Source organism: Egretta garzetta, unplaced genomic scaffold (assembly GCF_000687185.1).
Source record: "Egretta garzetta isolate BGI_Z169 unplaced genomic scaffold, ASM68718v1 scaffold2, whole genome shotgun sequence".
NCBI classification, from domain to species: Eukaryota; Metazoa; Chordata; class Aves; order Pelecaniformes; family Ardeidae; genus Egretta; species Egretta garzetta.
In genome coordinates, this window is record NW_009258894.1 from 1724623 (window position 1) to 1741297 (window position 16675).

The 16675-nt window shown below is 35.8% G+C and overlaps 1 protein-coding gene across 1 annotated transcript in view; it reads left to right on the top strand.

Annotated features, from left to right (window-relative positions):
• Positions 1-16675, top strand: part of RYR3 (ryanodine receptor 3) — a 314923-nt gene that overhangs the window by 217021 nt on the left and 81227 nt on the right. Inside the window, 9 exon segments of the mRNA XM_035889788.1 lie at positions 1586-1718; positions 2760-2863; positions 5793-5928; positions 8885-9065; positions 9505-9610; positions 10133-10253; positions 13284-13453; positions 14132-14352; positions 15617-15707. Coding sequence (XP_035745681.1) covers positions 1586-1718; positions 2760-2863; positions 5793-5928; positions 8885-9065; positions 9505-9610; positions 10133-10253; positions 13284-13453; positions 14132-14352; positions 15617-15707 — 1263 coding nt within the window.

The following is a 16675-nucleotide window of genomic DNA, read 5'->3' on the forward strand; positions in this document are numbered from 1 at the left end:
AAATTTTAGAATTTCATGTTCATACGTATTCCTGTCAATAATGAGGTATTTCTAAAGTGACAATTTTTAACGGTATTATTGTTACTGTAATTTTCTGAACAAAGTTGTGTCTCACATTTTGTTAAAATCCCTATAAATTTGGGGGGTGGAAGCTTTGTTCAATGTTTTCATGAATGAATGAATGTTTTTCATTCATTTTCATCTACCCTACATTTAAGAACAGAAATCATGTATGATGCTGCTTGCACGTAACAGCTCCTTCATGACTGTAATAGACAAATGAGCCGCATATATTAGCAAAAAAACTGTGCCAAAGTAAAACTACAGTTAATCAAGTTGCTGGAAGTTAGGAACTGCACCTGATGTCTTGAAAAGATAATACATAACATACAGCTTTTAATTACATAATCAGTTTTTTTGCAAGATTATTGTCTCATTAAGTGAAAAGGTCGCACTTCTCAATTAATTAGAATTGTGCTGTAAAGAAGGAAACATTATTTAGGCTTTGATATAATAAAATATAAGCCATGTTACTTATAGTTGAAAGGTATAAAGTGATGGAGGCAGGATGTCATAGGAAGAAAAAGCTCATGATACTGTGATTAAAATGCTCAAATATCACCTTGGATATTATAGAATATATGTGTAATATATAGAATATATTCCTGCTTGTGCCTAAAGGGTGCTAGTCAGACTATTTAAAAAAGAGTTCTCCTTGATGGTAATGATTTTTCTCATTAATTTTGTGAGTTATCCTTAGGACATAGATCTGCAACTGAACTTGACACTTTTTAAAAAGTGCTATATAATGGTACATTTAATAAATCAGATTGAAAAACCTTTACACAAGCATCAAAAATCTGTCCAATGATTTTTGATCTTGTTCTTTCAGCTCCTTTCAGTAAAATGTGAGAATGGCGTAACTTGTTCATCTCAGAAGATGTTTATGACTAATTGCAACCTGTGAAACATTCTTTCATGAGAGCTACTGATGAAATTATTTTTTTTTTTCAGAGGAGAAATCCTTGCACATTATGTGCAGCAAGTAAAGTGTTGGCGGGGGTTGGTTGGTTCTGGTTTTGTAAGCATTGTTTAGTTAATGCAATTTAATGTTTTGGTTTATCTTATCCAGCCTATGCATTGAACTACATAGCAGTCTTGCAGAAATGTCTTATATGAGGACTGTATATTCTTATTTTAATATGGGAAGATAAACTAAGGTTCTTGAATATTCTTTATTCTCCTATGACATAATATTGGGGGTTGAGCTTGTTATCGTAATGCTGCTAAGATAGAGTTTTTGTATTAACTGCATTTGCTAGTCTGCAAATTGCTTTGATGACAATTATTTCTCCATTTTTTTCTCCTTTTTTTTGAATGATTTTTCAACATTTTAAACCTAATGGCCTAATGAATACAAAAGTTAAAAAGAAATGAGGGTCCTTTCTTAAGTTAGCAAAGCAACTGTCAGCTGCTTATCACCTTGGTAACTTCACTATGCTTTCCTTGTTAGGAGTGCAGGAAAAAGAATTGGAACAGATTGGTAATTAACATATTTCACTGCTTTGTCAACTTTCTTCTTCAGCAGATCGTTTTTCCTAAGATGGTGGCAAGCTGTTGTAGATTCCTTTGCTACTTCTGCCGAATTAGTCGTCAAAACCAAAAGGCCATGTTTGAGCATCTTAGTTACTTACTGGAAAACAGCAGCGTTGGACTGGGTATGTCATGTAGCCATAACAGCTAAAAGCAAGAGCAGGAGGAAAGGAGGAACTGTGATTTCATAAGACTAGTATCTAATTTCTATAACAAGTAGAAGCTTGTGATGAAGTCTCTCTGAAGCTTAAACCACTTTGTGGTTTCGCTTCTAAATCTTTTCTTTCCCCTCCTCCCCCTCCCCCCCATTTTCCTTTCATCCTTATGTGTCTGTGAATTGTATTAGAAACAGAATAGTCTAAATCTGTGGTTTTAAATACCTTGGAAAATTTAGGATTAAATCCATAGAGTTTGACATTTTTTGCATTCAAAATAGTTGTGATTTGAAATCTAAGACCAAATTAACCCTTTATGGTGCTTGCCTGTTTCATCTGGTTTCATTTCCCTTCTGTCTAAAGTTTAGGCTGCTGATGTGAATTTCATATTTTTCCATTGGAACACTGAACGTATGTTTTCTAAACTTCATTAGGTTTTGTAACACAAGGAAAATTGTCTTGGCTAGCTAGATGGCTATATTGGTAAGGTACAGCAAGGGAAGATAGCATGTGATTTCACAGTGCTTTAGCTGGTTGTGGTGAGCATTTCGATGCCTGCGTTTGCCCATATTAAACGCAGAAAATGGGATAAGAGTAAAAGAAAGAAAACAGGTAACACTGAAGCTTGAAAATGTCTCTTTTAGCTGAGTATAGGCATATTTTTAAATCTTCAATTGATAGGGTTGTGCAGTATTACATAGTTAACATGTTGCTCTTCTAAAGAGCAACAAGTACAATGTTCCTCTGATTTGCTGTTGTTAATACTGATTTCTTCATCTGCATGTTAAACCAGTGTGGTTGAGTATGTTCATAGATATGGATGTCAAATCAGGAAAAAATGTCAGCATTTATTCTAACATTATTCAAAACAGTTAATCATGTTCTTGACTGAAGAACAGCCAACCATACAATATACTAGTAATAGATTCCAGTGTGATTGCTGCCCTCTGCTGTGTGACTGTGATTACTGCAAATTGAATCTAATTATTGTGTATTAACTTTCTTCTGCAGCATTTCCTTCTATGAGAGGTTCAACTCCACTAGATGTTGCAGCAGCCTCTGTAATGGACAACAATGAGCTTGCACTAGCATTGGAGGAGCCAGATCTCGATAAGGTAAGTGATCACTCAGACCTACTTACCTATTTATTAAATGGTATACTTGTGCTAGAAGAGAAAAGGGCAAATTTGATCATAGTAATTTTTGGATACGATCTTCTCAGAAATACTTGCTCTGAGTATGTGCGATCTCAAGGTAAGATTGTCTGAGCCATATTTTCCCTGATTTTGCTTTATGCTTAGTGGGAATCACAGCAAAAGAAATTTATTTCTATCTTTGCATTCTTTCACTATTGTTATCAGGTAGAAAGGATGACAAGAAAAAAAGGCATGAAACAGGAGAAAGGCATATCAAGAAACATTGTTTGGGGAGGAGCAAATTTGAGAATTAAGAGGAGAATGTGAAGAAAGGAAGCAGGTCTTTTGGCTTAAGTAAATCATAGAGATTGATGGTGATGGAGGCAAGAGCTAAGAGAGTGGAAGGGGAGGTATTTGTAGAAGGGAAGTTGAACAGGATTTTAAGGGTAGTTGCAGTAGGAAACTGAATCCAAGATTCAGGTCATTGACAATGGTTAGGAATAAAGGGAAATGTGAGGAGAGGCAGGATGAACTAGAAATGGTGGGTAGAAGGGTACAAAAATTGGCATAGAAGTTCTTTGTATATCTAGGAAGGAAAACAGATTAAGAAATGGAAGATGGCTGCATGGTCAGAAGAGGAGGAAAGCAGGGAGAGGAAGTGATACGTGCTAGCACAGCACTGGGGAACAGAAAAGAGAAGGCAGGGTTTAATATAAATGGAGGAGAACAGTTAAGCACCTAACTGATAGCTTAGCACAGGGTAAGCTTCTGTGCAGTGTGGGAGAATCCTGTGATGAGAGTAGAATTGGTTGTGGGGGCTGTTTGTGATCAGCATATACTGTGGGAGAGGAAAAGTTGGGAAATGGAAATAAATGGATGTATGATGACAATAGCTAGAAGACAGAGACAAGGCTATGAATGGGAAGGGTGTGAGAGAGCAGAGGAATATACTAATTAAAGGTAGCGTTGAGAAAAGTGATCAATTTTGTATCACTGGCAAAATTGCTGAGAGTGCACTCTGTCCTGTCATTAATAAAGATACTAAACTCTATTGGCCCCAGTATTGACCCTTGGGATACACCACTAGTGACTGGAACGCCACTGGTGATTGTCTCACATTTTCACAGAAAGTACTGTAGGGCAAGTCCCTTAAACTGAATTTCAGTGTTGGCCAGTAACTACATGTTCATCAACTACTGATTGCTTACCTTGGAATACTTGGCATCATACAAGGGCTGAATGTTCAAACAGTAATAGATCTCAGCTGCAACATATACAGTATTTTATGCTGAAAGATCAGGATGTATATATCTCAGACTGGGCTTCCCAAATTCATCAGTTGTTCTAGCTGTAAGAATGGTAATGTAGTGGCTGCTACATATTAACTGTGGTGAGTCAATAACTTTTTCTAAATCTATATACTGAATAACAAGAAAAAACAAATACCGTATAGCTATCAGTTCGATGAATATGGCATACGTACCCTATTCACAGAATGATACAGCATCTGTGTGATCAAACTTCGTACCATAAAGCCTGTGTTCAAAGTAAATAAATCACACACAGATAGCTTAACTTTTGAACTTTTGCCATTGCAAATTTGATCTCTCTTTACTGCAAATGTGTGAATGTGTGGAAGGTAGAGGATTGCACAAGAAAAATATCCCACAGCCTGATGACTTACTGTAGTAAACTGAATAGATTAAAATTATGAGGTTTGGTGGTAGCATTGTAAAATCAGAAAAGAAATGGGAGAAGAGATTTATTCTGCTGTTTTTCTCACATTGTATACAAGCTGCACCTCTGGACTCCTACAAGTGTGTGTTCACTCATATCTTCTGAGTAGCTACTAGAAAACTATTGAGTCCTCTTAGGAATTGCATACTTTTTCCACCTAGTGCACTGAGTAATAACCAAATTTTTCACATCAGCCCAGTTTTGCTCTGTTGCAGCTCTTTGGAGGCAACCTATATACTGTATCAGCAGAGGTGTAATTCTTCCTGAATTTATAACTAGTTTCTCTCTTAGGGAATTAGATAATGATTAAATATGATCTCATGGGTGGCGGAATTGCTATAGGGCACTTAAGCAGAATAGCTTCTCTCCCTTTTACAAATAGAAAAAACCCATCTCCCTTTTGCCACCCATTTTTGGCTGCCTTCCATTGAAACAGATGGATAATTTGCATCTCTTTTTACAGGTTCATGAAGGGTTCTTGATGTCCTTTACCTATTTCAAGTTATATTTAAGTACTATAAATACGTACTTCTGTTGTCCTTTGTGTATTTTAAATAAAAACAAAAATCTAATGTTTGTGCAGTTATCTGCAGATTTCCTTTTAAATGATTAAGAAATTGGTCTGTAAGTTTTAGAAATTCAGTTTACTATAGTGAATGAAATTTTTCAAAAATTTCTCTTCGTTAAAGGTAATCCTCTTGATAAGAAATGCTTTGTTAAGAATTTGTATTACCAAAAATGTTAATCTTTCTGGTTTCAGATTCTTAAAACTGTTCACTGATATTTATCAGTCTTCTGAAAAATGTAATTGTGAATCTATTAAAATTGGAATTACAGTAAATAAACTTCTGATGCAATATTTATTTGCTGTTGTAACAAATTAGCCATATGTGGTTCTTGATGTGATTTTTAAAGTTGTTAAATAGTATTTTAAATGTTGCTAATGTACTGTAAAAAAGATCTGAATTTCACAATATTTTGTTCTACTTTTCACATTTGTTCATGTTGTTGTATTGTTGTGTCATCATATAATTAGGTAACTTCAGAAATAAAGCAAGAACTAGAAACTAAGACCTTGTTATTAAGCAGTTAGTATGTTCATTTTGCTTCATACTTATTTTTAGCAATTTATTTCTAATCACATGAATAAACAATTGCTTCTGTATTGTAGGTTGTTACCTACCTGGCAGGTTGTGGCTTGCAGAGTTGTCCAGTATTGCTGGCTAAAGGATATCCAGACATTGGTTGGAATCCAATAGAGGGTGAACGTTACCTCTCATTCTTAAGATTTGCAGTTTTTGTTAACAGTAAGTATAATTTCTTGGCATCCAAATTCCATCAAAAAGTTTCATTAAAACTACTTTTCTGATCATAAAAATGTGTTAGTGGATGAAGAGAGGCTAACGCATACTCATTACAAATACAAGATTATTGGTATGTGTTGCATATTGTAATTTTTTGAATCATCATAGTTGCATTTTTTTTCCTTACCCCTTTTGCAACTTGCATAATTTAATAGAATAACTTGTTAAGGTAGCAAATTATGTTAGGAATTCTTTCAGAAAGTATTTATGTATACCACATATGCTGGTTATAAACATAACCAGTGAGAAATGATTTTAGACCTTTCTCGACCACTGGGAGATTTAGACATTTGTAATTAAGCCATTTTGATAACAAAAAGCAAATTTCCAATAGGTCATGTTGTTTACATAGTTCTGAGGGATTGGTGTTTGTAAAGCACCCTGACTGTGTACCTTAAATCTGATGTCTTAAAAAAAGAAAAAAATCTTCTCCTTTGATAACTATCTTATACTTGCTTCTCTGGGCAGTTTCCTTATGGAATTAATGAAACAAATATGCTAAAGTCAAATTTGGATTATCTGAACACCACTAAACAAAAAACATCCTCCAGTTCATGTGGATTTTTTCATCGAACTAGTAATTTGGATTAGAGATTAGGTGAGATCAAAAGTTTTGTCTGTTTACCCCCTATCTGGTCTGCCCATATGGAAAGTGTTTTAAAGGACAGCTAGGGACAGCCAGAAGGGAAATAATTTTAGAGAGTCTAATTTTTAGATTTTGGCTGTTGTATTCACATGCTATTGGTCTGAAATTAACAAACGATATCTGAAACAGAAACAATAAACATATTTACTGTTAGTTCAGTAAACATAACTGAAGTATGTTCATTAGTTGATAAGCCTGTAGCTATTGAGCGAGCTGCTAAACTAACTTGACAAACTTATAAGAAATGTAGAACACTTAAGTAGTCACTGAGTTAATAAAGTGTGTGTGTTTCACTGTTGATTTTATAAATAAATGTTAACAGTACTCTATAATCAGATGAAGATAACTTTGATCTTAATTGTGATAGTTTATTTAGTATGAAGAGTAAACTTTGCTGGATGGACTGCTAGTCAGTAGAATTAAGTTCTAGTTTCAAGTGCTTCAGCTTCTTTTTTTTTGAAAAATAGTTGTGGTTTTATACCTTCTCATTATGACAGTTTTGGAGACAGCACTTTTGAAAACCAGTTTACTAATTTCTCTGTGTCCTCTGCTTGAGAGGACAATTACAAATATAAATTAGTAAAATACTTGGGTTGTTGAGATAAAAGAAACACGCACTTGTAAACACATGAATGAATTTTGATTCTGGCCAGTGAATCCTTGGAATAAGGAAAACTTCTTCAATCAAAATTCTTCAGTAACTTGGCCTGTGAGGTAGATTAGAGCAGGCTACAGGATATTAAAGCTATTTTCAGCAGTTTGGTATGCCATCAGAAGGATATGGAAAAGAAATACGTATACAGAGAAAGTCAGAATAAGATTCTAGTGTCAAATGCAGTGTACAAGAAATTCTAAATTGAAAATGTAGACTAATTAATTCTCAATAAACTTTATCGACTTCAGTAGGGCAACATTAAATATTATTTGACCTCTGTGCTTAAAGCAAGTTTCTTTCCTGCACATTCTAAATTAAAACTACTTGCCAAGGGGCTTTTGCTGATATGTGTTTCCTTTTTCTCTAAATTGCACTCCTCACAAAGCTGTCACACTGGTATGTTGAAAACTGCCCAAATTAAGATAAATTTTTAACATCTAGATCTAAACTGTATTGGAAATGAGCCACTCAGAAAAATATTGGTAGTGCTTTTATTAAACTAAAAATTAATTAAATTTTATAATTTTATTTGTATTTGCTATTTGATTCTGCAATATGGATTCAAACAGCCGCTTACGATTTTTAAGGGGGTTTTCTATTTACCTTCTCAAAAATACATGAAACATGCAAGGATTCAGGTGCATCTGGTAACTAGCTGAATGCTGTGCATGTTTTGATGATCGTTTGTATATTTATAGAGAGGTATAGTGCTGTGCTTTTCAATTATGGCTAAAACAGTGTTGATAACATACCAGTCTTTTAACTGCTGCTGAGCAGCGCTTGTGCAGTGTGAAGGCTTTCTCTTTTTTTTTTTTTTTTTTTTTTTTCCCCCCTCCCACTCTGCCCCTTCTTCTTCACCGGCCCCAGTGAGTAGGTTCAGGGTGGGCAAGAGGTTGAGAGGTGACACAGATGTGACAGCTGACCCAGACTGACCAAAGAAATGTTCCATACCATGACGTTGTGTTCAGCACTAAAAGCTCAGGGGAAGGAGGAAGAAGAGGGGGATGTTTGTGGTTATAGTGCTTCTCTTCCCAAATAACCTTTACAAGGTTTACATCTTTTACAAGCAAGGCAGGCTAAACATCTGCCTGGGAAGCATGGAATTAATTTTTCTTTTTGCTTTGCTTGCTTGCATAGCTTTTGCTTTCTCTACTAGACAGTCGTTATCTCCATCCATGAGTCGTCACACCTTCCTTCTATTTTCTCCCTGCCCTGCAGGAGAGGGGAGAGAGCAAGAGGCTGGGGGGTTGGCTGGAGTGAAAACTTCCTTCTGGCAGACTTCTTGCCTCTTGGGACTGTTAGCCTTCATACCAGATACAGTAGACTTTGACATAAAAAACAAATTAACCCTCTAAAGTGAACCTTTCTAGATTGAGTGTAGTAAAACTTCTGCAAGGCAAGTCTACACTGTCACTTTTAAGCCTTGGTATATTTTTGATAAAGTGCATCCAATGCTGCCAACTTGGTACACTTTCGTTTTCCAAAATAAGGATGAGGATTTGTTTTATATTTTGTAAAATTTAGGGGGAAATGCGGTTGTCTTCTGACTTAAGGATACCTTGCAGGAGAAAGTATGTATAGTGCTTTTTGGTCCTCAGGTGAAAGCGTTGAGGAAAACGCAAGTGTTGTCGTCAAGCTCCTTATTCGACGGCCAGAGTGCTTTGGACCAGACCTTAGGGGAGAAGGAGGAAATGGTTTGCTGGCAGCTATGCAGGAAGCTATCAGGATCTCAGAGAATCCTACTCGTGACCTCCCCTCCCAGGCATATAAAAGAGAAGGGTAAGTAAATGTGAATGCCTGTTCGGCAAATGATGATTTAATCGCTGGTTTAATCACGCTTGCAGTATGTCGATAATAAGCCCTGTTGTATAAGGCATTATACAAACATAGAGCATTAATGATTCGCACTCACAAGCAGTTGTCATATGGAATTCATAAAGCATGAGGTAGATAAAAGTGGAATAAGATTTACAGAAGAGAAGAAGCCTGAAGGAGAGAGAAAAGGAGAAGACTGTTGTGGAATGAAGCTAAGGTAAAGTGAAAGAGAAAGGTAGAAGGCTCAATGTCAACTCAGTTATTACTGTTCAAGTGCATGCTTATTCTGGGGATAAATCCCCTGTAATCCAAAGCCAGAGGAAATTAGTATATCTGATTAATAGTCTCTGGATCATCAAAATAACATAAGCAAAAATGCTCACTGGTATTGTTTACCTTTTAGTGATGATGATGATGAGGAGGAGGAGATTGTGCACATGGGCAATGCAATCATGTCATTTTATTCAGCTCTCATAGATTTACTTGGACGCTGTGCACCAGAAATGCATGTAAGTTCATTTTGTCACTTGCTCAGAAAATGTAGGAGATTTGTAAACAGAACTGTACATGTTTAACTAAACTGTTCTCTATTCAAAGGCTTCTTCCCTTCAGAAGGTGGATTTTATTGCATCTCTTGCTCTATCTAGGCAGATGTGTTCCTTGCAAGATGTTTATAAAAAAATCATGGTCTTTTCATTTCTTATGCTTTTTATTTATTTAAAATTTTCATAATTTTTATATGAATACGGAATCAAAGCAAAGATGAACTACTAGTGTTGCACATTTGTACTACCAATGAAATTTCTGAAACTGGCTCTTTACTGTTCTGTAGAAAGCCATAAAAATAATTCTTGTAAGACTGTGATACAGAGCTGAAAATTCACAACTTCATTAGAGTGCTGAGATAAATTGAATTTCTGTGCATTCTTTCCAGTGTTTGAAAAAAATCATATTAATATCAACATTTTGAGGAAATTTGTCTTATGTCCCTCAGAACTAAATTTCTTAATTGATCAACTTTTTTCTAACAGCTTATTCAAAGTGGAAAAGGGGAAGCTATTCGAATCAGGTCAATCCTTCGATCGCTAGTGCCAACTGAAGATTTGGTTGGGATTATAAGTATACCACTAAAGCTGTCAACAATTAACAAAGGTAACTTCAATACTTTATTAGACTAGTTCATCGTTTCATAATAATGTTTTGGCACATAAGACTTCAGGTGTAAAATAGAGCAGCTTTGTTATAGTTGAGTACAAGCAGAGAACTATTCTTCAGGTTTTAATTAGATATCTGTCAGTTAGAGCTTCTCCAGCAGAACAGATACCTACTCCTGTGGAGCAGAGAATGTAAGAACATAAGAAATACCTTACAGGATCACACTAATGTGCCATCCATCCCAGTACTTTGTCAGCAGTGGAGATGCTCTCTCTTTAGGTAGAATGTGTGAGCTTGGACTTGGTCCTTTTGTACTTCCACATCATCCAGTCATTTGTTTAGAAAGACTACAGTGTACCTCTCTGCCCATTAATATTTGATTCTGGACCTTGTGTCCACGAATGTATCTAATCCCTTTAGAATAATGTCTGTACTCACAAACTTCTGTGGCAATAAGTTCCAGAACTTCACTATTTGCTACATAAAGAAGCATTTTAAGCATATGGGTTTTTTAGCTTATACTCTACTAATTTTAATTAACATGTTTCAGTTGTAGTATTTTGGGATTTGGTGTATAGCAGTTCTTCATTCACCTTGTCAGCTACATTAATACTTTTCTAAATCTCAGTTATCTACTTTCTCAGTCCTCATTTTACCAAACTGAAGAATCTCAACTTTTCTTAGTCTCTCATCATAACTGCTCCATTTCCTGAATAATTTTACTTGCCCTTCTGTGTACCTTCATTATCTCTATTCTGCAGTCCTGAGATACAGAAAACAGCTGTGGGATGTACAGAAGACATGAGCAGGTTGTACTGATAATGTGGGCACACGATAGTTTGGTTTATGTATTAATTTTCTATTTTATGTAGCAGCAAAATTGTGTCCCATAGCAGCAAAATTGTGTCCCCCCTCTGATTGTGCCCAGTATCTTGTTGACTTACTTGGTCACTGCTACATACTGAGCAGGTGGTTTCACAGAATTTCAGTGGTGACCTCAGGATCTCTTTGTAATGTCAGTTCCAAGCTCAACGTCATGTGGGCACGTCTTATTTTTCTTGAGGTGCATTAGCTTGGAGTTGTCTGCATTGAAGTGCAGCTGTCTCTATTTTGCCCACTCAGTTTTGTTAATGATTTAACCATACATAAAAACTTAGTGTTGTATACAGACTTTTAGGCTCCTTCATTTGCTTTCTTCTCCAGGTCACTGATGACTCAGTGTAGAATCCTGTTTGTCTTTGCTTGATTAAAATGTTGCACATGCAAATTGCATTTTAATTGCCTTTCCTGTTTCTTGGAAGTGTGCTATTTATTTCTTCCCTGGTCTTTCCAGAGGTAGTGAAAACCACACATACTCACTCTGGGATTGTCTTGATCTTAAGAAGGTGCTCCTCCACACCTATTGTCTTTTCCACAGTTTCTAGTATAATGTTCCACTCTGACCTCTAATGTTCAATCCTAGAAGCGTGATTTTTTTTATTAAGGTGGAGGCTATTTCTGTACTTGTTCATCTTGTCCCAAAATAATTCCCTTTTATAATCCATCTAACTAAATCCCTCTTCTCTACGCCACTATGTCATCCATCCTTTGAGACTCGAGATCTCTGCCTGCTTTCCAGAAGGTCCTCCAATAATGTGTAGGTATTTTATCGTGGAATCCTCTTACACATCATGAAGCCACCCAGCTTAGTGCCTAATACAGTAATTTCCCACTTCTACTGCCTGCTTCTTCATATCCTTTGAGATCCTGTCTACCACAGGAGAATCCTATGTGGAGGAGTGGTTCGTCTCTTAAGAGATTAGATCGTTCCCTCCCAGGTAGATACGCTCCTTCTGCAAGACTAATGTCCTCCTCAGTACTTCAGGGGTTGCTCCTCTGGAGTTGAGGCTATGCTACTGTGCTGCTGTAGGACTTACCTGTTTCTCATACTACTCTGATTCATTCATTCTCGCCTCTGAGGAATGAGACTACTCTCTGAAGACCCAAACATTGTGCATTGTGTGTATGCATAGACAACCTGAACCAAGGGCCTGACATGGACCTGATGCTCTCTCTGCATCAAACTGCATAGCTCCCTATCTGCACCTGGTTCCCTACCTGTCATTCAGGTTGAAATTGTTTGTGTCACTGGAACTAACAGCTTTCTTAACACTACCTGTTGAAGGGAAGTCAGTGAAGACTCTCTGTGTTTTCAGAAACCCTCTTCACTCTGGAACTCAAAAAAAATTAAAAATCAGAGTTCAGAGGTGTTTTGACGGTGGTGTGCTTGCTTGTTATGCAACTGTTGATTCTTTCCTAGAAGCAGTCAATGTGGTTATCCAGGGTGGATTTATTTCCACAAAATAACTTAAAAGATAACCAGAAAAACTGAAATTTTCTATAAAGCATGAACTCAACAGTTGATGAGGTTTTTATGGCATACGATCTCCATGTTTCCTATTCATTTCTTCATGTTCCATGGGCCGTAAACTACCAGTATCTCATTTTCTTCTAGGGCAAAATAACTTTATCCTCCTTTCCTTCCTTCTTTTGTCCGCTCTGTTTCACAAGTATTGTCTTTTCCCTTTTACAGCCAGGGATGGTTTATCTGATACACAGTTAACTTGTGTGTTATTGTTGTCTTCCCCTTGGATTCCATGTTCTTTCTAGTCTAGTTTACATGAGACAAAAAATTCCTAGCCTTCTTTGACTTCACAGTTACTATATATTTTTAATATTTGCAGTAATATTTATCTTTAATTTTACCATGTAAAAGTTCTCTGTAATAGTAATGAAACAAGTAGAATACCATTCATTCTTAAGCTTTCATTTAAGAGTGAAAGATTAATAAATTGCAAAATAATAGGGTTTTTGAAATAATAAAAACTAGAATTCTTTTTCAGCATACAAGAAAAGTGAATAAGAGCATAATTTTCATTGAACATGTGATTTTACATGTTAAATGTAATTACAGTGTCTTTCATTGTCTTGGTGTTTCTTGTTTTATCAGTTATCTACTATTAAAAATTGCATTATGTATTTGTGTAGATGGCACAGTAAATGAGCCAGACATGTCTGCAAATTTCTGTCCTGATCATAAAGCACCCATGGTACTCTTCTTGGACCGTGTCTATGGTATTAAGGACCAAAGCTTCCTCCTTCACCTACTGGAAGTTGGATTTTTACCAGATTTAAGAGCCTCTGCCTCTCTGGATACAGTAAGTATTTAGTTGTGGAGTTTAGGGGCAGTGGCTGGATATAGTGGCTCTGTAAGTGTAAGAAACAGAACTTCAAGTCAAAACAGCTTTTAAAAATAAAAAAATGGTAGTATAGGCTCACTATAAACACAAACGGTAATAATTCAGTTACTGTTAATTTATAATAATGTTTAATTCTGATCATAAGCATTCAGCACCACCTTATGAAGCAACAGTGTAATGTGATTTAAAAATTTTTACTACAGGCTTACATTAATTATACAGTAAATACATTGGATATACTGTAATAGGCCTAATGATTACTTTTATTTCATGTGTGCTTCCAAGAAGTACACTGAAAAGTCATATATGTATAGGTATGAAGAAATTAAGTGAGAGCAAAAGTGCTATTTAATGCTTCATGGGTTTTGCTAACCTGTTTAAAGAAAGAAGCTGCATATTCTTTTCTGCTCCTATTGGTTCAGAGTGCAGTGGGGCAAGAGACAGGAGATAAGTGGCTGACTTGGATTTTCTCAAGTTCAGAAAAAGAGCTTTTGTCCTCATGTATACTGGGAATATCATGTTAGCACCCAGCCACTAAGGGAACTTAAGGTGTATTTCATTATTATGTTTTATAGACTTCATATTTAGTAACCTTTATTCCATATGATACTAACAATCATTTACTACTTCATACAGGTTTCTCTAAGTACCACAGAGGCAGCTCTCGCACTAAATAGATATATTTGCTCAGCTGTGTTTCCATTACTCAAAAGATGTGCTCCCCTGTTTTCTGGAACAGAGCACCACGCCTCTCTGGTTGACTCCATGCTTCACACCATATATAGGTTATCCAAGGGACGTTCTCTTACGAAAGCACAAAGGGACACTATTGAAGAATGCCTGCTTGCTATTTGCCAGTATGTATGATACCTGTGTACAAATTGATTTCTTATGTACAGTATATGTATTTTAATAATTTCTTTCTTTATGTATAACATGCAACTGAGATTATTTTATTCTTGCATGGAATAAATGACCAGAGTGTATGATAGGATTTTTTTTTTCCTAAGAGAAAATAGATTTGATTTTTCCATTATGAGTACTGCATTGTACAAGATGTGATGTTGATATGAGCTTTATGGTGGTACAGGATAAATTCTGATTATTTGTAAAAACAAAACCCCAATAATGACTAAAAATGGTCTGGCAAGTCTGACAGTGAGCGTGTTGGGGATTTAAGGGATCAGTGTGTTTGTATTTCTGATTGTGCTTTGAAGAACCTTGGACATAGTTTAAAAAAACCCAAAACAACAACTACCCCACACTCTCCAAATCCTAAAACTGAACTAAGCACTGAAGTTATATCAAGAATTGAAATGTAGATTTGCCAACTAAATCATAATTGTTGATCTTTGTCATAAACCGTAGGGCTACTTGTCTCTGCAGTGGACTGTGAAATTAGTAATGCAGTCTGCATTTTCAGTTTGTGCATAGCACCGGACCCCTGCCAAAAAGAGGCTATAGTAGAAATGGAAAAGATTCAGAAAACCTTAACAAGAGGGATCAACATATGAAATAATTTTGCTCCTTTGGAACAGCTTAGTAGACCAGGAATCTTCAGCCTGAAAAAGTGATGACTGAAGGGGGAGGGATATGAAAGGAGCATTTTTACACTGATTTTGAGTGTACACATCACTGAAATTAAATAGCTAGAAAAGAAATGCTGGGTGATTTATTCAGTCTTCCTGTTGAGATTTATTTCTTATAAGAATAACCATAATGTATTTTCCAGATCAATCACAGTTAGGAATGTTTTGTTGCTTTTTAGTGTCATATCAGAAACCATTCTGTTAGCATAATATTCTGTTTCTTTTGCTTAGATTGTATTCTGAAAAAAATGCGGCACCCTTCCCTCTGCTGTCACATGGCACAATCATACGTCTTGTCTATTCACTTCAGAGAGCCCAGAAGTAGCACATCTCTCTGTGCTGTACCCTTCTATATGTAGATGAGGCATAGTGAGATTCCTTAAGCACCTACTATTGGTTTTTCAAAATACTTTTAATGAATGATGTGAATTCCAGTATGCAAATCAATTTCAATTTTTATTCCATTTTCACTGGCCTGTATGAATTTTACGAAGAACTTCTGTTTGTTTTTTTTTTTTTTTTTCAATTACAGCCACTTACGTCCCTCTATGCTACAACAGCTGTTGAGAAGGCTGGTTTTCGATGTGCCCCTGCTCAATGAATACTGTAAAATGCCTCTAAAGGTAAATGCTTTACTTTCTCTACATGTGTTCAGTGAAAAAATTACTTCACAATAATCTGTCATCATCATGTTTTTAAAAACAGAACATGGCAGGGTAAAGCAATGTGAAATGACTTCTGAACTGAAAATACTGTTATTGTTTTATAAAGTCTTTTTTATTGAATATAATGGTTGAAGGTTTTGTGAAATCTTGCCTAATGCAAACAGTATATAATAAGTTGATTATGTGATTTTGTTCAGTCAACTGTTGACTTTTTCACTGCTTCAGCAAAAGAGTAGTTGGAAGTATCAACTTCAATGTTAGCATTTTCTTGATGTTTCTTATTCTCCTATATGAACTATAATAACTCGTGCTAGGATGCATAGTCCAGGAATAAATCTTAAGTGAAGTCTACAGAGAACAGAATTCACCTTTTATTTTTGAGTAATCTTTAACTGAAATCTTATCCATCTTCTTGTTCTGTAAATAGAGAGTTATAATTGTGAGATGATTAATAACTTCTATTTAGAATTTTTCCATTAGGTTTGCCTCCTGCTCCTGTTGGGACAAAAAGGCTTGATCTTAGGTCTGCAGGTCTTTTTATGCAGAACTGAAATTCTGTCATATTCTAAGGCAGAGCTGCCAGATTCACAGACATACCCTAGAGCATCAGTAATTTTGGAGCAAAAGTGTGGTGAGGAGGGAGTGTTTGATACAGGTTTTTCATTATTATTTTCCTTTCCTAAACAGAATTGCAGGAAAAACTAAAATGTCAAGATTCTAAGCTGATGCTAAAAGAAATTTTAGAACTTCCCATGGGATAGGAATTTTTAGTTCTAAAAAAAAATGAGTAGAAATTTGAAATTATGTGGAAAGTGCACCAGTAATCATATATGCTAGCCCTTTAACTGGTATGTTACAGATTGTCTGGACAACAGTTGTTTCCAGTTTTTTCTGGAGATGAGCTAAAAGGGTGTATTGCAGGTGTC